The sequence below is a fragment of the Salmo trutta genome, chromosome 19, assembly GCF_901001165.1.
Source record: "Salmo trutta chromosome 19, fSalTru1.1, whole genome shotgun sequence".
NCBI classification, from domain to species: Eukaryota; Metazoa; Chordata; class Actinopteri; order Salmoniformes; family Salmonidae; genus Salmo; species Salmo trutta.
In genome coordinates, this window is record NC_042975.1 from 29,961,294 (window position 1) to 29,987,696 (window position 26,403).

The 26,403-nt window shown below is 42.1% G+C and overlaps 1 protein-coding gene across 6 annotated transcripts in view; it reads right to left on the reverse strand.

Annotated features, from left to right (window-relative positions):
- specc1 (sperm antigen with calponin homology and coiled-coil domains 1) overlaps nucleotides 1-26,403 on the reverse strand; it is a 176,501-nt gene that overhangs the window by 39,002 nt on the left and 111,096 nt on the right. For 5 of the 6 annotated variants that reach the window (XM_029700414.1, XM_029700413.1, XM_029700417.1 and 2 more), the window contains 8 exons: nucleotides 21,539-21,746; nucleotides 19,054-19,127; nucleotides 18,723-18,898; nucleotides 13,421-13,617; nucleotides 12,875-12,981; nucleotides 12,604-12,676; nucleotides 11,682-11,826; nucleotides 9,652-9,754 (listed from right to left, as the gene is read on the reverse strand). In XM_029700414.1, the coding sequence (XP_029556274.1) occupies nucleotides 9,652-9,754; nucleotides 11,682-11,826; nucleotides 12,604-12,676; nucleotides 12,875-12,981; nucleotides 13,421-13,617; nucleotides 18,723-18,898; nucleotides 19,054-19,127; nucleotides 21,539-21,746 (1,083 nt within the window). Of the gene's footprint in view, nucleotides 1-9,651; nucleotides 9,755-11,681; nucleotides 11,827-12,603; nucleotides 12,677-12,874; nucleotides 12,982-13,420; nucleotides 13,618-14,283; nucleotides 16,349-18,722; nucleotides 18,899-19,053; nucleotides 19,128-21,538; nucleotides 21,747-26,403 lie in introns of those variants that run through there. The other variant, XM_029700418.1, reaches the window with a different exon arrangement.

Consider the following 26,403-nt stretch of genomic DNA (forward strand, 5'->3'; position numbering starts at 1 on the left):
AGCTGGAAACGGCAGATTTTTTATGGAATATCTACATAGGCGTACAGAGGCCCATTATCAGCAACCATCCCGCCTGTGTTCCAATGGCACGTTGTGTTAGCTAATCCAAGTTGATCATTTTAAAAGGCTAATTGATCATTAGAAAACCCTTTTGCAATTATGTTAGCACAGCTGAAAACTATTGTTCTAATTAAAGAAGCAATAAAACTGTCCTTCTTTAGACTAGTTGAGTATCTGGAGCGTCAGCATTTTGTGGGTTCGATTACAGGCTCAAGTCGCCAGAAACAAATAACATTCTTCTGAAACTCGTCAGTCTATTCTTGATCTGAGAAATTAAGACTTTCCATGTGAGAAATTGCCAAGAAACTGAAGATCTCGTACAACGCTGTGTACTATTCCCTTCACAGAACAGCGCAAACTGGCTCTAAACAGAATAGAAAGAGGAGTGGGAGGCCCCAATGCACATCTGAGCAAGAGGACAAGTACATTAGAGTGTCTAGTTTGAGAAACAGGCGCCTCACAAGTCCTCAACTGGCATCTTCATTAAATAGTAAAATGTGATATTTCCGCAAAACACCAGTCTCAACGTCAACAGTGAAGAGGCGACTCCGGGATGCTGGCCTTCTAGGCAGAGTCGCAAAGAAAAATCCATATCTCAGACTGGCCAATAAAAAGAAAAGATTAAGATGGGCAAAAGAACATAGACACTGGACAGAGGAACTCTGCCTATAAGGCCAGCATCCCGGAGTCGCCTCTTCACTGTTGACGTTGAGACTGGTGTTTTGCGGAAATATCACATTTACATAAGTATTCAGACCCTTTACTCAGTACTTTGTTGAAGCACCTTTGGCAGTAATTACAGCCTCGAGTCTTCTTGGGTATGACACTACAAGCTTGGTACACCTATATGTGGGGAGTTTCTCCCATTCTTCTCTGCAGATGCTCTCAAGCTCTGTCAGGTTGGATGGGGAGCGTCGCTGCACAGCTATTTTCAGGTCTCTCCAGAGATGTTCGATCGCGTTCAAGTCCAGGCTCTGGCTGGGCCACTCAAGGACATTCAGAGACTTGTCGCCAAGCCACTCCTGCATTGTCTTGGCTGTGTGCTTAGGGTCGTTATCCTGTTGGAAGGTGAACCTTCGCCCCAGTCTGAGGTTCTGAGTGCTCTGGAGCAGGTTTTCATCAAGGACCTCTCTGTACTTTGCTCCGTTCATCTTTCCCTCGATCCTGACTAGTCTCCCAGTCCCTGCTGCTGAAAAACATCCCACAGCATGATGCTGCTTCCACCATGCTTCACCGTAGGGAAAGTGCCAGGTTTCCTTCAGACATGACGCTTGGCATTGAGGCCAAAGAGTTCAATCTTGGTTTCATCAGACCAGAGAATCTTGTTTCTCATGATCTGAGAGTCCTTTAGGCGCCATTTGGCAAACTCCAAGTGGAGGAGTGGCTTCAGTCTGGCCACTTTCCCATAAAGGCCTGATTGGTGGAGTGCTGCAGAGATGGTTGTCCTTCTGGAAGGGTCTCCCATCTCCACAGAGGAACTCTGGAGCACTGTAAGAGTGATCATCGGCCCTTGTCCCACGATTGCTCAGTCTCAAGACTCTTCCTAGCGTCTGGCCACTTTCTCATAAAGGCCTGATTGGGGGAGTGCTGCAGAGATGGTTGTCCTTCTGGAAGGTTCTCCCATCTCCACAGAGGAACTCTGGAGCACTGGCAGAGTGATCATCGGCCCTTGTCCCACGATTGCTCAGCTTGGCCAAGCTCTGCCAAGCTAGGAAGAGTCTTGGTGGTTCTAAACGTCTTCCATTTAAGAATGATGGCAGCTACTGTGTTCTTGGGGACCTTCAATGCAGCAGAAATTTGTTGGTACCCTTCCCCAGATCTGTGAATCGACACAATCCTCTCAGAGCTCTATGGACAATTCCTTCAACCTCATGACTTGGTTTTGCTCTGACATGTACTGTCAACTGTGGGACCTTATATAGACAGATGTGTGCATTTCCAAATCATGTCCAATCAATTGAATTTACCACAAGTGGACTCCAAGTTTTAGAAACTTCTCAAGGATGATCAATGGAAATAGGATGCACCTGAGCTCAATTTCAAGTCTCATAGCAAAATAAGGTATTTTTATTTTTTATGTTTAAAACATTTGCAAACATTTCTAAAAACCTGTTTTCGCTTTGTCATTATGGGGTATTGTGTGTACATTGATGAGGATTTGTTTTTGTTTTATCCATTTTAGAATAAGGCTGTAACGTAACAAAATGTGAAAAGGCGAACGGGTCTGAATACTTTCCGAATGCACTGTATGTATATTATTTTACTGCTCTAGGTATATCATTATTGTTTGGATAAGCTTATTTACTATTATGTATAGATTTGTATCTTACATTTTTTCACTCTTTATGCGATCCGCACTGCAGAGAACACAGGAAGAAGAATTATCACTGAATTATCACAGTGAATTATTGTAATGTTTGTTTATGTGTCAATTAATACCATAAGGGATGGGTTGCCAATTGGCGATTTGATACGAAAATAAAATGTCATTCATTCATTCATAGAGTGTAAGTAATTTCAGTTTTTCATTTTCAATACATTTGCAAAAATGTCTAAAAACCTGTTTTTGCTTTTAGACAGTTGCATTTTTTTTCAACATCAAAAACTGCATTAAAACTGCCATCCTCTTTTAGTTTTATACGTGACAGGATCACAGGAAGATGGTGTTCAAAATCAAACACATATTAGCCGTTAGCCCTTTATCGTGATCACTAAAGACCCTAGCTTTATTATGCTGGTATTGTGATCTAATACAGTAGCTACTAAATCAAATTCAATCCTAGCATATTAAATTAAATCCATCCCAGTAATTATTATTGACCACAGTAAATGGTTGTAATAATGCTCTGTATCCCCAATAGGATTAGTGCTTCATAGGATGCATCCCAAACGGGCACTCTATTCTCTATTTCCTACTTTTGACCAGGGTGCATAGGGCTATGGTCAAAAGTAATGCACTATAGGGAATAGGGTGCAATTTGGGACACACATGTATTTCGTGGTTTTCATTTTTAACGGGAAATAATCCCCCTCTTCATTACAGTGGTGCCTGTTTTTCCATCTCAGTTTAATTACAGTCTTGTTTGACCACAGGCCTTATAACAATACGGCGGTGGTATAATAAAAAAGGGAGGGGCTGTCTGAGAGAGAGGCCATTCCGGCTCCACAGACAGATGAGATAATATATGACAGTTTCTGACACCTACCTCAGATGAACCGTGCAGCGGAGAGGACACACACACACACACACACACACACACACACACACACACACACACACACACACACACACACACACACACACACACACACACACACACACACACACACACACACAGCAGATTCAATATTCCTACAGGGCTAGTCAAATATGGCCTCTTCAAAGTGATGGTTAATTATATCCCAATTACATTACCTCTTCAACTCTGAAAACATGAATTACAGCTTTTAGAGTCGTGTTAGTAGGGAAATATCACCTCAAGACCCACCTTACTAAATGGAGCAAAAGAGGTATCCTACAGAACAATACACTGGAATCTGTTGAAACTGAAAGGTATAAACCCCACTAACCTTTAAAGTTACAGTCTGGGATCTGGGAATCAGAATCTGTTGAAAGATTTATAAACCCCCTCTAACCTTTATCAAACCAGAATGACGGTTTGGTAGAAAGAGGAGGGTGATCTCAACTGCCCAACCTCCTGTTCTGTGTAACACTATCCACACCGTTGCCTCAGCCTGGTTAGCCAGCAGCCTTAAGGAGAGGTGTTTGACTGTGACAGGACTGTGTGTCTCCAGACATTAGCAGGTAATTAGTGGGCCGCTGTTGGCCCAGGGCCGGTCGGCCATGATGGTGAAACACTGTTGGTTGTCTGCTCTGACCTTTACTGGCCTGATATTAAGCTTCATTTGTGGCACAGCTCTAGCAGTAACCTTTTCCTTTCACCAGGCAGACCACCATGTGCTCAGAGGAGGCCCGTGGCCATATCCGTTCCTAGTACTGGAATGTCATTTTAGAGCTTGAAAATGATGCCGAAGACATCAAATGAATCAATTCATTAATGATTTAGACATGAATGGCTGTTGTCCTGACACAAAAACAATAGATGTGTCTGCAGAATTATGCAACACTCAATGTTAACCCTTTACACTCATACCCGTATACGGGTTGAAAATGGCAGATTTGGGCGCTGATAAGCGCGTAAATTGGAACGCAGTGGCTGTACAGTAACATGCTATGAATGTCATCAGAGTTCAGGTTCTGCGCTTCACAGCTCTCGATCTGTATGGGTTTGACTGACAGCTGTTCTGAACTTGAGCACCTCACGTGACAAGAAGTCCTTCTTCTTACCAGAGAGATGTTTGTTTCTGTCGGCGCGATGCGTGAAGAAACCCGGTGGCTGTACCGACTCCGATAGCGTGTCTCAAGTGAGCCATGTTTCCGTGAAACAAAGAACGCTACAGTCTCTGATGTCTCTCTGGAAGGCAACCCTTGCTCGGATTTCGTCTACCTTGTTGTCAAGAGACTGGACATTGGCGAGTAGTATGCTCGGGAGCGGTGCGCGATGTGCCCGTCTACGGAGCCTGACCAGAAGACCGCTTCGTCTGCCCCTTCTGCGGCGCCATTGTTTTGGATCACCGGCATGGATCCGATCCATTGTCCTGGGTGGTGGACCAAACAGAGGATCTGCTTTGTGAAAGTCATATTCCTGGTCGTAATGTTGGTAAGTTGACATTGCTCTTATATCCAATAGTTCCTCCCGACTGTAAGTAATAAAACCTAAGATTTCCTGGGGTAACAATGTAAGAAATAACACATAAAAAAACAAAATACTGCATAGTTTCCTAGGAACGCGAAGCGAGGCGGCCATTTCTGTCGGCGCCATCAATTACACAACAGTAATTGTGTAATGGCGGGGATGCAAATTTGTGTTCCAAACAAAAAAACTACAAGTGTGCTTACTCTAGTTCCTCAACTACACAGCTAGGAAAGCTCAAAAAGCACCTTATAGTTGGAAGCCTCTTCTTTGAGTCATAAAAGTGCATTGAAATGACTTAATAAGTGCACACTTTAGAGAGGTGTGTAGTCACTTGGAGACACCAGTTAGTCCTCTCACTCAAACCCTTGTCATTGTTTTGTCTTATGTTGCACCAACTACCCCACAGGAATATTGTTATCATGTTACAGAGTATTTTCAGATTTCGTTATAAACAAATGCAGCAAAATGTACAGTAAATGTAAAATGCACATAAAATAAATCAATAGTGTAATGCTTGGATTCAGTCTTGTGTCAGGTGAACTTTTTCCTGAACTTTGGTCTAATAATTTCCCCATAATCTCCAAAATGTTCCCTGTCAAATTGCTACCATACTTATGCATATGCTTTTCATATGTATTCTGTAAGAAACATTTCAATGTAGTCCTATCCATATAGGCCAATTCCCACTAGTGTAAAGAGTTAGTCATTCCATGAACAGAAATACATTCCCATCCAGCTATTAGCCAAAGCCTCTTATTGCATTCCAGAAACAAGATCATTATTATTCTCTCCAGCAGAACTACTGAGTGTAAAGAGAGATCATATAATACTGGTAGGTGCCAATACCCCACAGCTAGAAGCATTGAATTACAGTTTGTGTATGAAATAAAGTATCAGAAATCAGATAAGCAGTCACAAGTCTCCATCAAGATTGGGACCATGTCCATCTCCCAGTTAAATGAGATCATAGGGGAAAATACAACAGCCAGTGTACAGTATAGTAGAGCCCATTCAGATGCAGTTTGTGTGCTAGAGGAAGAAACTAATCTACTCTACTCATTCACTAGTCTCTATCAAGATCAGACTATCTGCTGACCAGATAACTCATCTCCTGGTCAGCTGTTTTCATCACAGAGGATTTGCAGTGTGTTAGGAACACAGACATTGAGTCAGAATGATGAAAAGGCCAGGGAGAGGGCATGGAGGTAGCACAGGGTGGAGGGATGACTCAAAGTTCACAATCCAACGTGCCTGAAAACAGGAACAATTGATCTGAAAACTCATCCAATAATTTCTGACCATTTATCAGGGACCATTTATCAGACGTAAGTAAAGCTAGTACATGTTTTGCCATAAAGTCACCTTTAAACTTGTCTTAACACACTTATTGCCCTAAGGCTCTGTGCTTGGTCGAGCAAGGTACAGTAGTCGGTCAATTGACTGAAGTCAAACCCCTGGACTATTCCCTAGGGTGCTATTTCAGTTGCAGACTTGCTACTGTAAGCTAGCTAGCACACCCCATACTGTGACGGAATGTAGCTAAGAGGGAGAACAGAATGGTGCAGAGACCAGGCAGACCCCCAACCTCCTTCCTTAGCTTTTGTTTACCGGCTCAAACCAATATCCCCTCTGAGAGTGTTAGCTACATTTGCTGGCCTGGCACGGCACACTGGCCCTCACACATGGATCACATCAGAGACCCAGTACTAATGCCACTGGGCTTAATGGGCTCCTTAAACTGGCTATGAGCGGAAGGCTAAACCAGGTGAATGTGAGTGCAATGGATGTTGGACACAGGGCCTAGAAAGGGAACACACATATTCACGCTCATGCACGCTATCACTTACATGTCTGCTCAGACACACACGTGCACACACATGCACACAAGCACGCACACACACACACACTTGCGTTTACACGCCAGTTCCATAGACACACATCAGGTGATCATGGAACTCAGGAGCTGATCGTTGACTTGTGGACTACAGGAGACAGAAGAGGGAGCCTGCCCCCATCCTCATCAACGGGGCTACAGTGGAGAGGGTCAAAAGCTTCAAGTTCCTAGGCGAGCACATCACTGAGGACTTGAAATGGTGCCACCACACCGACACCGTGGTGAAGAAGGCACAACAGCGCCTCTTCAACCTAAGGTGGCTGAAGAAATTTGTCATGGCCCCTAAGACTCTCACAAAATTCTACAAATACACCATTGAAAGCATTCTGTCGGGTTGCATCACTGCCCGGTACTCTGCCTGGCACCTTAGACACTGTCACCAGCCGACTACCGTCCGGGTACTGCACCTTGAGACTAATGCCCCATGTTTATAGAGTCATTGCACGCTGGTCACCTCATATTTAGTTTATATACTGTTGTTTACTCACTGTGTATGTATATACTGTTGTTTACTCATTGTGTATGTATATACTGTTGTTTACTCACTGTGTATGTATATACTGTTGTTTACTCACTGTGTATGTATATACTGTTGTTTACTCACTGTGTATGTATATACTGTTGTTTACTCACTGTGTATGTATATACTGTTGTTTACTCACTGTGTATGTATATACTGTTGTTTACTCACTGTGTATGTATATACTGTTGTTTACTCACTGTGTATGTATATACTGTTGTTTACTCACTGTGTATGTATATACTGTTGTTTACTCACTGTGTATGTATATACTGTTGTTTACTCACTGTGTATGTATATACTGTTGTTTACTCACTGTGTATGTATATACTGTTGTTTACTCACTGTGTATGTAAATACTGTTGTTTACTCACTGTGTATGTATATACTGTTGTTTACTCACTGTGTATGTATATACTGTTGTTTACTCACTGTGTATGTATATACTGTTGTTTACTCACTGTGTATGTATATACTGTTGTTTACTCACTGTGTATGTATATACTGTTGTTTACTCACTGTGTATGTATATACTGTTGTTTACTCACTGTGTATGTATATACTGTTGTTTACTCACTGTGTATGTATATACTGTTGTTTACTCACTGTGTATGTATATACTGTTGTTTACTCACTGTGTATGTATATACTGTTGTTTACTCACTGTGTATGTATATACTGTTGTTTACTCACTGTGTATGTATATACTGTTGTTTACTCACTGTGTATGTATATACTGTTGTTTACTCACTGTGTATGTATATACTGTTGTTTACTCACTGTGTATGTATATACTGTTGTTTACTCACTGTGTATGTATATACTGTTGTTTACTCACTGTGTATGTATATACTGTTGTTTACTCACTGTGTATGTATATACTGTTGTTTACTCACTGTGTATGTATATACTGTTGTTTACTCACTGTGCTGTGTAGTACTGTGTTCACTCACTGTGTATGTATATACTGTTGTTTACTCACTGTGTATGTATATACTGTTGTTTACTCACTGTGTATGTATATACTGTTGTTTACTCACTGTGTATGTATATACTGTTGTTTACTCACTGTGTATGTATATACTGTTGTTTACTCACTGTGTATGTATATACTGTTGTTCACTCACTGTGTATGTATATACTGTTGTTTACTCACTGTGTATGTATATACTGTTGTTTACTCACTGTGTATGTATATACTGTTGTTCACTCACTGTGTATGTATATACTGTTGTTTACTCACTGTGTATGTATATACTGTATTCTCAACATAGCTCATCCTAATATACCTACTATTTTCTTTCCAAATTATATACTGTCTATACACACCACATATTTACATTCTGGATTCTCACACATGCTCACTCTACTTGGATTGTTAGTTTTTGATTTCTTGTTTAGATCTGCAAATCTGTGTAGGTGACCAATAAAATTTGATTTGATTTGATCAATTCCACTGTATTCTTTGAGCTGAATCACTTTGCTTTGATTTTCTGACATTGATGATATCATCTTATAGCCACACAGTGAGGACAGGTGAGGCGATGGTTTGTCTATAAACACAGCAAGCTATTATGTCAAAACAGCCTAAAACCTCAAACATTATAAGTCATGTGTTACTGGCCAATCTTTAAGAACCCTATTGTTAGTCATAACAGTATTTAATAAAGAGCAAGTTATAAAACAAAGAGATTCTTAGTAAGCTGTCTCAATGTGAGACTAATAAGGACATAGTACTGTAAAGGAATTCTCCAGTCCTTTTGTATTCTTTTTAGCCAGTAGTTCTCAAAGTAGCGCTCACGAGCCAAAAGAGGACCCTGAAAATTGTGTACTACGTCACATATGTGTAGATATGTGTACGACGTCATTACTCTCTCTCTCTCTCGCTCTGCTGTGGGTGCATCATGTGCATCTTGCTAGCTGTCACTCCCCATATGGTGAGGGCCTGAAGTTTATTGGTTGAACTCGAATTGCTAGGGGGCATGCAAAACAGATGTTTTCAAACTGGGGATTTTGTGGCTAATTGAGGTAAGACAGTAATTCTGCTCATAGATTATGTATGTACTATATAAGCTACACATTGACACATCCAGCCCAATGCGGGAGGTATAAAAAATACTTAGAAGTCTCCAACTTTAAGACGGCTTCCCTATACTAAAGTACTTCCCACCAAACTTCCCACCAAACCTTGGATTCACTGCACAGTATGGCCTCTATAATGTGTGCAATTTTTGGGTGCCTGATATCTAGAGAGAGCGAGATAGGAAAAGAGAGAACGAGTGAGAGAGAAAGGAGAACGGGAGAGCGAGTGAGAGAGAAGGAGATAGAGAGATTGAGAGAGAAAGAAAGAAAGGGAAACAGTGATAGATAAAGAGCATTTGATGGGGTTATGATTTGAGTCTCTGACCCAGGGCCCTTACCGGATAGCCTTCTGTTTTCTTCTGGCACCACTTCAGTAGTGCGTTCCTCTTAGAACCCCCGTACTCCCGCGCCAGTGCAGCCAAGGGGTCCTTTCTTTCCACACTGACACCAGGGACAGACACCACAGCCATGGACGGAGAAAGAAACAACAATAATGTTATGACATCTGACCTGTGTGTGAGGACGTGTATCCTCATAAAACCAGCAACCTTACATCAACCTCACATACACACACTCGTGCATGCAAATACACGCACGCACTCGCACACACACACACACACACACACACACACACACACACACACACACACACACACACACACACACACACACACACACACACACACACACACACACACACACCCTGGAGCTGATGTGATCCCCTGGGCTGTCATAATGAAAGCTAATCAGAGAAGAGTAGTCTCTGTGGCCATGGGAACATCAGGAGACACCCTGGTCATTGCTCTCACTTAGCAACATGGTCAACATGAAACACATGCTGTGAGTCACAACATACTGTAGCTTGGGGAGTCGGGAATTGTCTTAACAAATGTTGCTGTCGAAAAGCCTGTGTATGAATTCACTGGAGTGACATACTGTAGAGAAAACAATAACAAGGAGCAACAAAGGAGCAACAAACATTTTCACATGCACAATCTAGTGTGTGTGTGTGTTGTGTGTGATGAGATTTTAATCGTAGAACATTGGGTCACCCCCGATATCACATTAGTTATGCATCTTTGTCATTAGCTCAAGATAAACAATGACAGTCAGTTAAAACTGGGGCAATCAGGTGATAGAAACAGATATGTTCAGTGACCCTACTGTAATCCTCTCCCAGTTCATCACTGATCTAAAGGTGACTGGAAGGTGCAATAATTCAGTTGAAACTGTGTCACTGAGTATGACTGTTAAGATCTATCAGTATGAATGTGTATGAAGGTGTGTGGGGGCGTGTAAGTGTGTGTCATCTACTCTATGTGTATAGAACGGTGGTGATGTGTGATGTTACAGGTGATACATGAAAGTCTCTGTAGTTGAGAGCTCTCTTTCTCTATAATACTATCTCTGTATTTGTACTTTACTTTGTAGTAACAAGAACAGTACTGTTAGTTAAAGTCTGCACAAGCACAGGTACACTACCGTTCAAAAGTTTTGGGTCACTTAGAAATGTCCTTGTTTTTGAAAAGAAAAGCATCTGGGATGTTGCCTAGAAGGTCAGCATCCTGGAGTCGCCTCTTCACTGTTGACGTTGAGACTGGTGTTTTGCGGGTAGTATTTAATGAAGCTGCCAGTTGAGGACTTGTGAGGCGTCTGATTCTCAAACTAGACAGTCTAATGTACTTGTCCTCTTACTCAGTTGTGCACCGGGCCTCCCACTCCTCTTTCTATTCTGGTTAGAGACAGTTTGCACTGTTCTGTGAAGGGAGTAGTACACAGCGTTGTACGAGATCTTCAATTTCTTGGCAATTTCTCGCATGGAATAGCCTTCATTTCTCAGATCAAGAATAGACTGACGAGTTTCAGAAGAAAGTTCTTTGTTTCTGGCCATTTTGAGCCTGTAATCGAACCCACTCATACTGATGCTCCAGATACTCAACTAGTCTAAAGAAGGCCAGTTTTATTGCTTCTTTAATCAGAACTACAGTTTTCAGCTGTGCTAACATAATTGCAAAAGGGTTTTCTAATGATCAATTAGCCTTTTAAAATGATCAACTTGGATTAGCTAACACTACATGCCATTGGAACACAAGAGTGATGGTTGCTGATAATGGGCCTCTGTACCCCTATGTAGATATTCCATTAAATATCAGCTGTTTCCAGCTACAATAGTCATTTACAACATTAACAATGTCTACACTGTATTTCTGATCAATTTTATGTTATTTTAATGGACCAAAAATGTGTTTTTCTTTCAAAAACAAGGACATTCCTAAGTGATCCCAAACTTTTGAACGGTAGTGTACATACGTGTGTATTAGTTTTTGTGCCAGAGTGCCTCTGAGTGTGTCTCCAGGAGAGGGCCCACCTGAGCTTGCTGTTGTTCCTGTTGTAGCTCATGGAGTGGCTGCAGCTGCTAAGGGTTGCTGGGGACTTGATGACCGACTCCAGGGAAGGACTCTTCCTCATAAGGCTGCTGGGCTTCAGCTCATCCCCAGAGCCCCCGTACTTATCTGGGAAACACAACATCAGGAAACAGGGAGGAAGGGAGACATGGACAGTGAGAGAAAGCGCATATTTCACTGGAAGGCCATGGTTTCTCCCTCCCCCTGAAATCTCTCTGGCCCACAGAATACTACTGATCTGAACATCATAGAACAAGACCAAAGACCAAATTAGGTTATATTATGCAGTGGTATAGTTGGTGATTAAATTGCTTGGGTGTAGAAGAACTACATAATGTGCTGTCCTTTTTGCTGTCACTTGGCAAAATAAACTCTAGCTTCTCAAATTTCTCAAAGTTCAATCCCCAAAAGGGAGATGAAAGAAAATGTTCACACATTCTCCAGTTTCTTTACTCAAGTAACATAATGCAGCTGTAGTTCCAACTAAACATGCACTGTTTCAACTGAACAAAAAAACTAGGCTAATCAGAGTAGACATTTGATGGGACTGCTGTCTGCAGGATTAGTTAGATTTATACTCTGATACTGTTTCTACAGATGTAGGATCTTCATTTGATCACTCTTTTGTTGATCAGAATGCTAACTTGTAGTGTATTCAAGGTTTAAAAAGGCTTATAAACTTTGTAACTTCCACTTTACATTTCAGACTTGATTTGCCCTAACTGAAAATGTATCAACCCTTACAAAATTTCCATTAATTATAATACACATAATAATTCACATTTCCTGTTGCTGCAGGATTATTTTCCTGCTGTAGCAAACTGGCTCAAACTAAGATCCTACAGTACATCTGAACTTGCTTTCTCTACGGAGTGTGTCACTTACCTGGATGAGAGAAATCTCCATGGTTGATCCTTTTCTCCAGTGTCTTTGAGAGTGGTTTGATAGACGAATGCCTCTATCCAAAACAAAACAGACTTTTAACAGTCCAATTCATGTCCCAGACATACTTTACTTAATGGCTTTATAAAGGCCTTAAGTAGCTAGTTTATAAATGATGAATTATTAGTTTATAGATCATTTATAATTCGGTAACAAACTGTTATAACACATTGGTTGATATTGTAGTGCATACTGAAGAGGGCCTGTACTGTACCTGAATGGGGGAGACTGCAGCTGCGGGTGCTGTGCGGACAGGGATCCCTCTTAGAAAGCTTCTAGGTGAGGAGTGCATCTGTACAGTGTATCCAGGCCCAGGTCCATCTGCAATGCTCAACACATGAGTGTACATAAGCCAAGCCACGGGGTGGACATTTAAGTGGAAATTGAATGAGGAAGTGATTAATTGATACCGTATTCCATGATTATGCCCCATGGACTCCTACGACTATCTTTTACACCTTGTTAAGCAAACAGACCTCCAAGGTTAGACTGTTTAAGTATGATGTTATTGGTAAGGGTTCCTTCTCTATCACTGCTGCTAAGCCAGGAATGTTTCCCCTCAACAGCCTGTCGGCCAGTCATATGTGCTTGATTGAACTTGCCTAGTGCAATGGAACCAAAGGAATAGTCACAAAAGTGCAATCCCCCCACCCGGCACTCCAAGCAGGTGCAATCAAACGCTCAAAGAACTTTGAAATATTATTTTATCTCAGGTCTGCTGGTCTGTGTGGAGGAGTGAGGAGGGATGCTCTGTGCTCACTCTGTACTGCTGTGTCAAAGGACTTGATGAGGGATTTGACGGTGGCTCCGGGCTCCGAGGGTGAGGAGGCAGCATTGCTGTTGGTGTTGATGGATAAGGAGATGGTCGGTGTCTGGGTGGTCTGGGTCATAGAGATGCCACACCAGTGAGGACTGCCGTCTGCGTCCGACAAACTCTCAGAGTCGCCACGCAACAACCTGAGAGAGACAAGGGGAAAGAGATGCTCACAGTACAATATGGCACAACACATACTGTAGCAGGTAGGAGCGCTGTTTTATTTAAGAGGATGGCAGATGTAGGTGTGGCTGTAGTCTATACCTTACCAGGGATTCTTATCATTACATTGGTTTACTAAGTGGTTTGTAAGCAAGCGTTTCACTGTAAAGTCCACACCAGTTGTATTGACCGCATGTGTTAAATAACATGACATTGTATTTTACTTGGGTGTTGTCGGAACAATGGTTTAGAGATTACTTGATGTTCTAAAGCAAGGTAATGATGATGTTCGCCCAGCGCATTGACTGTTCCATGTTATATTTACTCAATAGATCAGAAGCATATTGTGTATGATTACGTACACGTTCCACATGTGAAAGTCAATAACTGGGTCTAATTTTACGCGACAACACCCGAACTGCAACAAAAACTATGTACAAAGTTTACTCCATCCTTTCCTTATGGACATTAGACTGCAGATTATGAACAGAGAGAGCCTGAGGGAGTATTGTCACTGATGGATGGAAATGGAAGGGGTGAGAAGAGAACTGAAGTAAGGAAACTGGTGAGGAGGAATCACAACTACTGTAATGTCAACCTCCCAAAGACAGTGGCCTCAAACAAATGCATGCAAACAAAGTCAAGACTAGAGTCATTTCATTTATTGACTTTCCAATGAACAAATACAAAATACTTTTAAACAGACAGACAAACACCTTATATTGACTATTTCTCTAGATAAACAGTACTGTATATTTGATATGTCACAGGTATTAAAACCAGAGTCCAAGTCTCAATAAGATTTCACCTAAAATAACACATTAAACTTTTGCACATTCACTTGTTGAACTGTTGAGCATGGCTTTAAATCAAAGGCATAAAAAGGTAATCAACACAGTTACCACCATGTCTTACGATGAGGTGGCCTTTTTGGCAATATCGATAGTATTCAAAGTTGAACTTAGCAAGCACATCTATCTGTCTCTAGTCGAATACAATGGCTTGTGTATGACTGCATCTACTGAATAGTCCTGTTACTAGGTAATAATAATCACTATAACCTGAGGTTTACAGGATGGCAGTTGGTCATTATACACTTCTAATGGGTGTCACGACGCCAGCATCACTTCAACGATCTGACGTCTACCCTGAAGCAGTCATCAGAAATGAGAGGCTTTTTATTTGACCTGATGGGGTTGCATTAGAAATACTTCAGAATGAGTGATAAAACCTTCACAATGCTTTTAGCTCCCTGAAGTTCAGAGTGGAATATTATGGCCTACAGAACTACAGGACACTTTGACATTGATTTGGACATTTTGATGAGTTAGGCCAGTTCATAATGAGTTTTAGGCACGGCTGTAAATCTGAGGCAGAGAGGACTGTTTGAATTGGTCAGTGATCAGCAGTTGATTACCCTTATGGCTTAAATTCACAGTGTCCTTCCTGTGAGGACATTATTAGTGATAACGTGATAATGACCAGTGATAATGTAATAATATACTGTCTGTGGTTCAGTGTTGTTGTCTGTAGTCAGACCTCAAACTGGTGAGCTGGACTTCAACTGTAGCTCAGTGATTACACACACAACGTAGGACTACTGACCAGCGCAGCTTATTGATGTTTTGCCATTCTTGATATTCTGGTAAATAACGCCATCTAGAGGTACATTATCACACCACATTATCTGAACCAGATTTTTAACACAAGGTGCAAATGAAATACCCAATGAAAATGTATGCTAAAACATTGTTTTCCCATTCCAACTACAGTACATGACTGCATCTAAGTAGCCGTGAATACTCTCAAAGAATTGAAATTTAAAGTGAACTGATTGTTGATTATTACCATAAAAAAACGTCAATATCATCCAAGCACTTTTTGAAGTAACAGATATTCCAAACGGTCAGTTATAAGAAACGGATCGTAATAATAACCACAGATGCACAACTTACTAGAACAATTCTAAACCAAAAGACCAATAAAACCAGCTGTGATCAACAAAAATAACTTGACATTTTATTCTGTTTGGCTTTTTTAAGTTGCACTTGACCTGAAACAGTAATGAAGCCTAACAGAAAAAAATTATCTGACTCAAAATGATAACTGGCAGCGTACAGCTGATAAACAGACTGTTTTGGCTTCAGTTTTTTTCAGAGAACTGAACAAAAATATGTCTCATTCTCATCATTTGTTTTCTTAACAAATAAATGACTCTTCTTTAGCAACACATTGAGTAAGTGAAAATTCACCACTGAGGCAATTTAAGTGTCTAAAAGGCACAAAGCAAATAGGAATCAGTAACAGAAACCCCTCCTATCTTATCATCAGTCCCCTCTCTTGACCGACAGAGGAGAGATTCATCAACACAAATACATCTGAAAGCACTGCAAACAATACAGATAAAAAGGTGTACAGCATTTTAGAAAGATTTCACAAACAAATGTGTTAATTTGGCAGCCAAGTGCTGTTTCACAATAGATTGGATTAACAGTAAACCACAGTCTGACTGTCTGTCTGGTAAACCAACCTTGCTAATAAACCCATCAGAATTACATACCACATAACCGTTTTTATGGTAATACTGATCAAAGCAACTCTGTACAATAATACTGTCAGTCTGTCTTCAGAGGGTCCAGATGTGTTGTGGTTGGACTTTTCTACCGCCCCTCTACTGCAGTCTTGGTATCAAAACTGGCTCCAGCCCCAAGTCTGAAAAACAAGACCGAAACCAGAGACAACATGAGTTGAAATAAATGGAGAATATACCCTCTTAAAAAGCCATCTACTTGTCTACCTGTAATTTGTTTAAGACCCCAAATGGATGTAGCACAGCCAGAGTGGTTTATTTCTCTAAAGTCACTATAGCAATAAAGGCTATTTCCTCTGTCTGTCCCTCTCTCCATGTGTCTCTTAGCTGGCTAATGAAATCACATCTGTCTACATGACTCTGCGATCAGTATACAATGCTATACAGACAAAATGTTGTTTAGTTAATAAAGCAGATGATAGCATGAGTACAAATCAGTCATGCCGTGTCATACTACTAGACAATTCTCCAGAGGAACCGAGACTAGATAAAGGATTGATTCAACAGAACAGCAGGTGGCGCCAAGTACCAAAATAACAATTTAGTAGCAGTTTTCTTTAGTAGAAATTAAGCGAAGCAAACCCCAGCCCACTCAAATGAAAGGACACAGGCAGCGGATAGATAGTTTGTGCAGCTGCCAGCCAGTCAGACAGACAATCAGCAGGAAGCAGTAGGAAGCAGCAGGAAGCAGTAGGAAGGAAAATCAGCAGTTCTAGATCAGCAGTAGCATTCCCTCTAAAGGCATCATTCACTGAGCTGGCAGTGCAGTGGACTCACCTGGGCTTTCTATAAGGAGCCATGTCTGAGAGGGGGACATCCTTGAGAGAACGAATGATCTCAGGGAGGAGGGGAGCTTCTGGTCTGGTACGTCCCAAGTACGTACGGGGAAAGTAAAGTAAAATACCGCATTCTTCTTTACGTTCTAAATTACACGTTTACATGTTTTATGTCAGGCCAGCTATATTAGAAACTAACTGATGAGCTCTGTAATATTAACAATACTAGCCTAATTTGCCTCTCATCATACTGTCACTGCCGCTGTCACTGCCGCTGTCACTGCACACAAGACACAGGACCAAGAGGCTGAGCTTTTCATCAACAAACCAACCAATCATGGCAGATAGCCTAGTGTTTAGAGCGTTGGGCCAGTAACCGAAAGGTTGCTGGATTGAATCCCTGAGCTGACAAGGTAAAAATATGTCGTTCTGTCCCTGAGCGAGGCAGTTAACCCAGTGTTCTCCGGGCGCCGAAGACGTGGATGTCGATTTAAGGCAGCCCCCCGCACCTCTCTGATTCAGAAGGGTTGGGTTAAATGTGGAAGACACATTTCAGTTGAAGGCATTCAGTTGGTCAACTGACTAGATATCCCCCTTTCTCTTTCCAATCACGTCCCTGGCAGCACAGACCATGGTGTACAGGTAGCCACATGAAACAAAACAAAACAAAACAGAGGAATGATGCTATGGCCCCTAAAGTGTCTGTCTCATTTTATATTTTGAAGTGAACCGACTCAAATAGTTTAGTGCTGCTGTCAGTGCAGTCTGGGCAGCAGCATTTCTAGGCAGAGCTTAGGTCACTATATTAGTGCTACACTACTCCAATAAAACAGCTTGTCTCAGTGAAGTGATAGGGTCCATTGCTGGTCCAGTGTGTTACAGTCAGTGGTGGTGAGTGGTAGACAGACTGACAGAGCAGTCAGTGCAGCAGGAACCAGATAGACAGACCAAGATAATGCATGAGAGGAGACTGCCTGCTAATCCTCTATTAGCAAGGTTTGCCAAAGCCCAGGATTTGAAGCCCCCCAAAATCCCAGGATTTGAGGCTTGAGAATCCAAGGATTTGGGTATTAAGATATTATTATTGGACTTAATGGTGAATCATATCCTAATTGGCAGCTAGCGTCACCTCGTTTCATTGCATCCCCCACCCCAAAAATGCTGAACATCATAAGCTACCATGACATCAAATCAAAATTTTGGGGTAGCCTCTTAAAATATTTAAAAGGAAACCGATTAATGGCATATGGAAATACAAATGGTTCCTTCCAGCTCGGCTCGCTATAGCCTCCCACACGGCATCCTATATGAATCTGACTACTACATTGAACACTCACACCATCAGTGGGATATGGCAAGCCTTATAGTAGCTGCAGCTCCAGGACAGAGTGTGTTAGCTAGGATAGAGAGAGGCTCAGTGCTAAGAGGGAGCAAAAGGGGAAAGGCTAGGGGAAGGGAGAGGAGGTTGAATGTTGGATAGAAACAGAGGGAGTAGTAGGGGAGGTATACTGTAGGTCAGGGCTATTCAAATCTGGACCCTTTAGACCAATTACACTTCTGGGTTACATTCTTCCTATCTCATCAGGGGCTGATTAAGACCTGGAACATCAGATGAGTACATTCAGGTAGAAACAAAAACCAGAAGTGTTTCTGCCCTCCAGGACCGTAATTGAATAGCACTGCTGTAGGTACTAAACGCTCCCAGCCATACGGTACGTACCTGACTCCCTGCAGCTGCTCCAGGTCTGAGGAGAGCTTGGCGCTGCGACCCTGCTCCTCCTGTAACCTCCTCCTCAGAGAGCGGATCTCCTGCTGGGCCTCCACCTTGATGTCGTTGGCCACCACTACGGCTGTCTGGAGGTCTGCCTGGAACCGCCGCCACTCCTCTGTCTCATCCTGAACACAAACACACATAAATACGCACACACACACAGTATACCATATGAGGATTGTGATTCTCTTTGCATCATAGGAGTCACAAACCTTGACCATCTTGACCATCAGCAAACCACCTGAAAGTATATAACCACTAACAGTCAGATCACTCCTACCTTCATCTGTTTACTCAAGATCTTCAGCTGCCTCTCCACTTCAGCCTTCTGCTCCTCCAGCTTCTTGAGTTGGTCTGTAAAGAAAGATAAATATGTCATTACTTTGAGAACATCAACCACAGAATACATCTGCGAAAGACACATATCATAAACGTAGCCATTGCTGCAGCCATTTCTTAGTCTGATAAATACATTCGGTAAATCTAACCTCTTTTACCAGTGGAACTACAGGGATCATTTATATCCATTCAAAATGTCTTTCTCATTATATAGTATGGTTATTATGAGCCTGCTATCAGTTCAATCTGCATTGCTACAGTTGAAGTCGGAAGTTTACATACACTTTGGTTGGAGTCATTAAAACTTGTTTTTCAACCACTCCACACATTTCTTGTTAACAAACTATAGTTTTTGCAAGTCTGTTAGGACATCTACTTTGTGCATGACACAAGTCATTTTTCCAACAATTGTTTATAGACAGATTCATTTCACTTATAATTTACTGTATCACAATTCCAGTGGGTCAGAAGTTTACATACACTAAGATGACTGTGCCTTTAAACAGCTTGGAAAATTCCAGAAAATTATGTCATGGTTTTAGAAGCTTCTGATAGGCTAAGTGACATCATTTGAGTCAATTGGAGGTGTACCTGTGGATGTATTTCAAGGCCTACCTTCAAACTCAGTGCCTCTTTGCTTGACATCATGGGAAAATCAAAAGACCTCAGAAAAAAAATGTGTAGACCTCCACAAGTCTGGTTCATCATTGGGAGTGTCACATCCTGACCAGTAAAGGGGTCATTTGTCATTGTAGTATGGTCAGGGCGTGGCAGGGGGTGTTGTTTTTGTGTGTTTTGGGGTTGGTTTATTTAGAGGGGATTTGTTCTAGTTTTCATTTTCTAAGTTCGTTTTCTATGTGTGGCCGAGTATGGTTTCTTTCGTTGTCCCTGATTGGAAGCCATACTTAGGCAGCCCTTTTTCCTTTGGGTTTGTGTGTGGTTGTTTTCTGTATAGCCGTGTGCCTTACGGAACTGTTTGGTGTTCTCTCGAAATAAAATAAGAAGATGAGCACTAAACCCGCTGCGCCTTGGTCTGTCCCTTACTACGCAAATGACAGGGAGCAATTTCCAAACGCCTGAAGGTACCACGTTCATCTGTACAAACAACAGTACGCAAGTATAAACACCATGGGACCACACAGCCGTCATACCGCTCAGAAAGAAGACGCGTTCTGTCTCCTAGAGATGAACGTACTTCGGTGCGAAAAGTGCAAATCAATCCCAGAACAGCAAAGAACCTTGTGAAGATGTTGGAGGAAACAGGTACAAAAGTATCTATATCCACAGTAAAACGAGTCCTATATCGACATAACCTGAAAGGCCGCTCAGCAAGGAAGAAGCCACTGCTCCAAAACCGCCATAAACAAATCGAGACTACGGTTTGCAACTGCACATGCGAACAAAGATCGTACTTTTTGGAGAAATGTCCTGTGGTCTGATGAAACAAAAATAGAACTGTTTGTTCATAATGACCATCGTTATGTGTGGAGGAAAAAGTGGGATGCTTGCAAGCCGAAGAACACCGTCCCAACCGTGAAGCACGGAGGTGGCAGCATCATTTTGTGGGGTGCTTTGCTGCAGGAGGGACTGGTGCACTTCACAAATTAGATTGCATCATGAGGAAGCAAAATTATGTGGATATATTGAAGCAACATCTCAAGACATCAGTCAGGAAGTTAAAGCTTGGTCGCAAATGGTTCTTCCAAATGGACAATGACCCCAAGCATGCTTCCAAAGTTGTGGCAAAATAAGGACAACAAAGTCAAGGTATTGGAGTGGCCATCACAAAGCCCTGACCTCAATCCCGTAGAAAATCTGTGGGCAGAACTGAAAAAATGTGTGCGTGCAAGGAGGCCTATAAACCTGACTCAGTTACACCAGCTTTGTCAGGAGGAATGGGCCAAAATTCACCCAATTTATTGTGGGAAGCTTGTGGAAGGCTACCCGAAACATTTGAACAAAGTTAAACAATTGAAAGGCTATGCTACCAAATACTAATTGTGTGTATGTAAAATAAAAGCTGAAATAAATCATTCTCTCTATTATTATTCTGACCTTTCACAATCTTAAAATAAAGTGGTGATCCTAACTGACCTAAGACAGGGAATTTTTACTTAGGATTAAATGTCAGGAATTGTGAAAAACTGAGTTTAAATGTATTTGGCTAATGTGTATGTAAACTTCCGACTGTATATCTATAACTCATACTTAATCCATGTGTCGCGAGCCTCACCACTGACCAAATAAAAGGACAAAAACAATGCATACCGCTACACATATTTAGTCCAGGTGCTGGCTTAATCTGGGCCAGGGAAACCGGACCTATGTGCTTAGGAGTGCTGTGCTCCTATAAGAAGTAAAAGTTAGGATGGAGGAGGTAGAGTAGTACAGTAGTAGACTGATGATATATACACTAGTGAACATACTCTCTAGGTCCAGGATGGTCTGGTTGGTGTGGAGGTGGACAGCCCTCTGCTGCTCCACCTGGTCCTCCAGCTCAAAAATGGTCTCCTTCAGGTCCTTGATCTGTCCGTCAGCCTGCCGACACCCATTCTCCAGGGCACTGACCCGGCCACTCAGCTCCTCCTCCCGGCTCATGGCTCGCTCTGCCACCTGCTGGCACTCAGCCTCCACCTGGGACATAGTAGGAGACCATCTGATTGGTTAGTCACATGTATAGTTGACATGATTGGTTAGTTGGTCCATCAAGGGGCTTCTCTCTACAAGTGTACTGTTTGCTGCCACCATGAGATGGCGCTGTGTCTGATGTGACAGTATACCCACTTTTCCAATGTCCGTACCTATTACCTCTATATTAAAGATGGAAGGAGAATACGAAAGGCCTTTACAAACATAAAGCAGGTGCATTTCTGAATGCAGAAAAGTCTAACTTTTCTAAGCATGTTTGACAGAATAGGCCTATTCTATTTAATTTTTTCATTCCACAAGGTTTGCGATTGCATTAGACAGTTAATCTTAGCCTAATCACTAGATAATAAAGGGTTACTTAACCATTAACAGTTAATATCTAATCCACCAGACATCCTCAAGTCTGGGCATGTGTGCTTATCACTTAGACCAACTGACAGTGACACACCCATTACTGTAAGCAGAGCCTTAGATCTATCTACATATGACTCTGTGACTGTTCCTGCTAATACGCCCTTCTAGTCTGACGTAATAAAAAAAAGATGATAAAAGCTGTTGGACATTAGCCCTGCCAGTGTCTACAGAGACTCATTGACACAATAGCCTAGCAGGAACTCCTCCAAAGACATTTTGATAGCCTACCCTACACTACAGTGTAACTGGCTGCTGGGTAAACAGGTGATGATGACTCATTGATTTTACAGTTAAGTGTCTAAAGCCCTTGTCTCCTGCTGCAGCTAATACACTTCCTGATCCACTACTAACAAATACTATTTTAACCCAAGACTGCATCACCTCAATGTGGGCACTACTCGGCACAGGATCTATTAGTGTGATGTTGTGATGTTGAAACCACTGCTCACTCAGGCTTTCTGAACCTACAAGCAGATGAAAACAATTTCATTGAACATCAGCTCATATGCTGGAGAGTGGTGAGGGAAAGTGCTGAACTATCGCAAAGCTTCTCTTCACTAGCAATACAATATTTAATTTAAACCATCATGGCAGATGAGGTATTGTGTATAACTGTAGTCTGATATCTCAGAGGTTAAATTGTTCTTGGGGACCTTCGATGCTGCAGACATGTTTTGGTGTCCTTCCCCAGATCTGTGCCTCAACACAATCCTGTCTCGGAGCTCTACGGAGAGTTCCTTTGACCTCAAGGCTTGATTTTTCTCTGAAAGGCACTGTCAACTGTGGGACCTTATATACACAGTGCCTTTCCAAATCATGTCCAATCAATTGAATCTACCACAGGTGGACTCCAATCAATATCTAGAAACATCTCAAGGATGATCAATAGAGACAGGATGGCACTTGAGCTCAATTTCGAGTCTAATAGCAAAGGGTCTGAATACTTATGTAAATAAGGTATTTCTGTTTTTTATTTTTAATACATTTGCAAAAATGTCCAAAAAACTGTTTTCACTTTGTCATTAATGGGTATTGTGTGTAGATTGATGAGGAACATTTTTTACTTAATCCATTTTAGAATAAGGCTGTAACGTAACAAAATGTGGAAAAAGGAAGGGGTCTGAATACTTTCCGAACACACTGTATATCTTCCAAACACCGGCTTAGAGGGCATTATCACTTTTATACAACAGTTTACTAACATATTCAAATAATGATTGACATATTTTCATAAATAACATTATTTTGATGAATTTATTCATACTATTCCATCCTTCCACGGGATACACTACATGACCAAAAGTATGTGGACACCCGCTCGTCGAACATCTGATTCCATAATCATGGGCATTAATATGGAGTTGGTCCCCCTTTGCTGCTAGAACAGCTTCCACTCTTCTGGAAAGGCTTTACACTAGATGCTGGAACATTGCTGCAGGGACTTGCTTCCATTCAGCCACAAGAGCATTAGTGAGGTCTGGCACTGATGTTGGGCGATTAGGCTTGGTTCGCAGTCGGTGTTCCAATTTATCCCAAAGGTGATCAATTTGGTGAGGTCAGGGCCAGCCAAGTTCTTCCACACCGATCTGTATGTACCTCGTTTTGTGCACAGGGGCATTGTCTTTTTTTGTTGTTGTTGTTTTTTGTGTACTTTATACCCCTTTTTATCCCCAATTTCGTGATATCCAATTGGTAGTTACAGTCTTGTCCCATCGCTGCAACTCCTGTGCGAACTCGGGAGAGGCGAAGGTCGGGAGCCATGCGTCCTCCTACGGGGGCATTGTCATGCTGAAACAGGAAAGGGCCTTCCCCAAACTGTTGCCACAAAGTTGGAAGCACAGAATTGTCTAGAATGTCATTGTATGCTGTAGTGTTAAGATTTCCCTTCACCTAGCGTAATTTAACAACTATGTTTGGTCTTGTGGATGGGTGATGGGATTGCCCTGCTCTGTCTACCTTTTACATTCCTATGTGGCTCTGGGTTGGTAGCCTTTGAGATTGACATTTGAATAGGCTGATTGAATTTGGAAATACTGAAACCTATTTGTTTTTCATTTGTTTGGTTTTGTCCTTATTCATTAGTATACTGTTGTTTTAGTTTTTGTTATATAATTTAGTTTTTGTGTTGTTTTCTCCCTATTGAACTGTACATATTTGCAAGTATTGTATCTTGAAACTGTAATTGTCTTAGGACAAAAAAAAAAAAGATTTCCCTTCACTGGAACTAAGGGGCCAAGCTCGAACCATGAAAAACAGCCCCAGAACATTATTCCTCCTCCACCAAACTTTACAGTTGGCACTATTCATTGAGGCAGGTAGTGTTCTCCTGGCATTCGCCAATCCCAGATCCGTCCGTCGGACTGCCAGATGGAGAAGTGTGATTCATCACTCCAGAGAATGCATTTTCACTGCTGCAGAGTCCAATGGCGGCAAGCTTTACACCACTCCAGCCGATGCTTGGCATAGCGATCTTAGGCTTGTGTGCGGCTGCTCGGCCATGGAAACCCATTTCATGAAACTCCTGGCTAACAGTTCTTGTGCTGACGTTGCTTCCAGAGGCAGTTTGGAAATCGGTAGTGATTGTTGCAACCGAGGACAGAATATTTTTATGCGCTAGGCGCTTCAGGACTCTCTGGTCCCGCTCTGTGAGCTTGTGTGGCCTACCATTTAGCGAATGAGACGTTGTTGCTCCTAGACGTTTCCACTAGACGTTTCCACGTTCCCACCAATTTGACAAACTGACTTGTTGGAAAGGTGGCATCCTATGACAGTGCCACATTGAAAGTCACTGAGCTCTTCAGTAAGGCCATTCTACTGCCAATGTTTGTCTATGGAGTGGCATGGCTGTGTGCTCGATTTTATACACCTGTCAGCAACAGGTGTGGCTGAAATAGCCAAATCCACTCATTTGAAGGGGTGTCCACATACTTTTGCATATATAGTATATAGTCCCGACACAAATCTAAGGTTGCTACCCAAGCTGGCTGGACGTTGGTTCTGTTCGGATGCCAGAGACGCGAAACAGTCGTTAAGTCTTTTTGCTCTGTACTAAACCCAGTCGTTTGTTCTAAATGTTCCATTGCCATACTGGCTGGCAAAATTCTTATCCCTTGCTTGCTAGCTAGCCAACTACGGCTAACTTCCAATCATGTCAAACAGTGCAGCCAGAATAACAGCAAGGTAGCTGCATTTGTGTTTGTTTAAGCTGTTTTCTAGTGACATTTATTTGGATACATCCATAACAACAAGCTAATGATGTGCATTTCAGCTGGCATAGTAAATGTGCTCTGGTCAGGACATTGTTGTTCAGAGGAGCTAGCCAACAACACATCTAATACAATCCCTTCAAACTGATGCTGGAAAGACTGCAAACTAGCTGCATTTTGTTTAGTTTTACCTGTTTTCTATTGACATTTCTTTGTATATATCCATAAAAACAATGCCAGCTGATTCATGATTTAGACTGGCAGAGAAAAGCTGTATGTCTCGTCCCGACATGTTCATTACTATGGGACAGCTGGAGATCGAATTTCAATACGGAAACGAAGTTGCAAATGTTGGAGAGACAGACAATAAGGTTTATACAAATCTCTGCTGTTGAAAAACAAATGCTAGTTTTAAAAGAAATGGGAGATAATGTCTAGATGCTTTTTATAGTGGAGATCAAGTTTATAAATTGCCTTGCTGGGCTGACAAGACAGTGGGTTTGCGCAGTGAGATGGAACAGAGTGAATAGGCATTTCAACATTATAGCTTTAGCCGGTGGTAACTTGTGGAATAGACAGCGGTTGGAATGCGGTTTTAACCAATCATCATCCAGGAGTAGACCCACCCACTGACGTGGTCTCCCTGTCTGGGTTGGCGCCCCCCCTTGGGCTGTGCCGTGGTGGAGATCTTTGTGGGCTATACTCGGCCTTGTCCCGGGATGGTATGTTGGTGGTTGGAGATATCCCTCCAGTGGTGTGGAGGCTGTGCTTTGGCAAAGTGGGTGGGGTTATATCCTACCTGTTTGGCCCTGTCCGGGGGTTTCATCGGATGGGGCCACAGTGTCTCCTGACCCCTCCTGTCTCAGCCTCCAGTATTTATGCTGCAGTAGTTTATGTGTCGGGGGGCTAGGGTCAGTCTGTCACATCTGGAGTATTTCTCTTGTCTTTTCCGGTGTCCTGTGTGAATTTAAATATGCTCTCTCTAATTCTCTCTTTCTCTCTCTCGGAGGACCTGAGCCCTA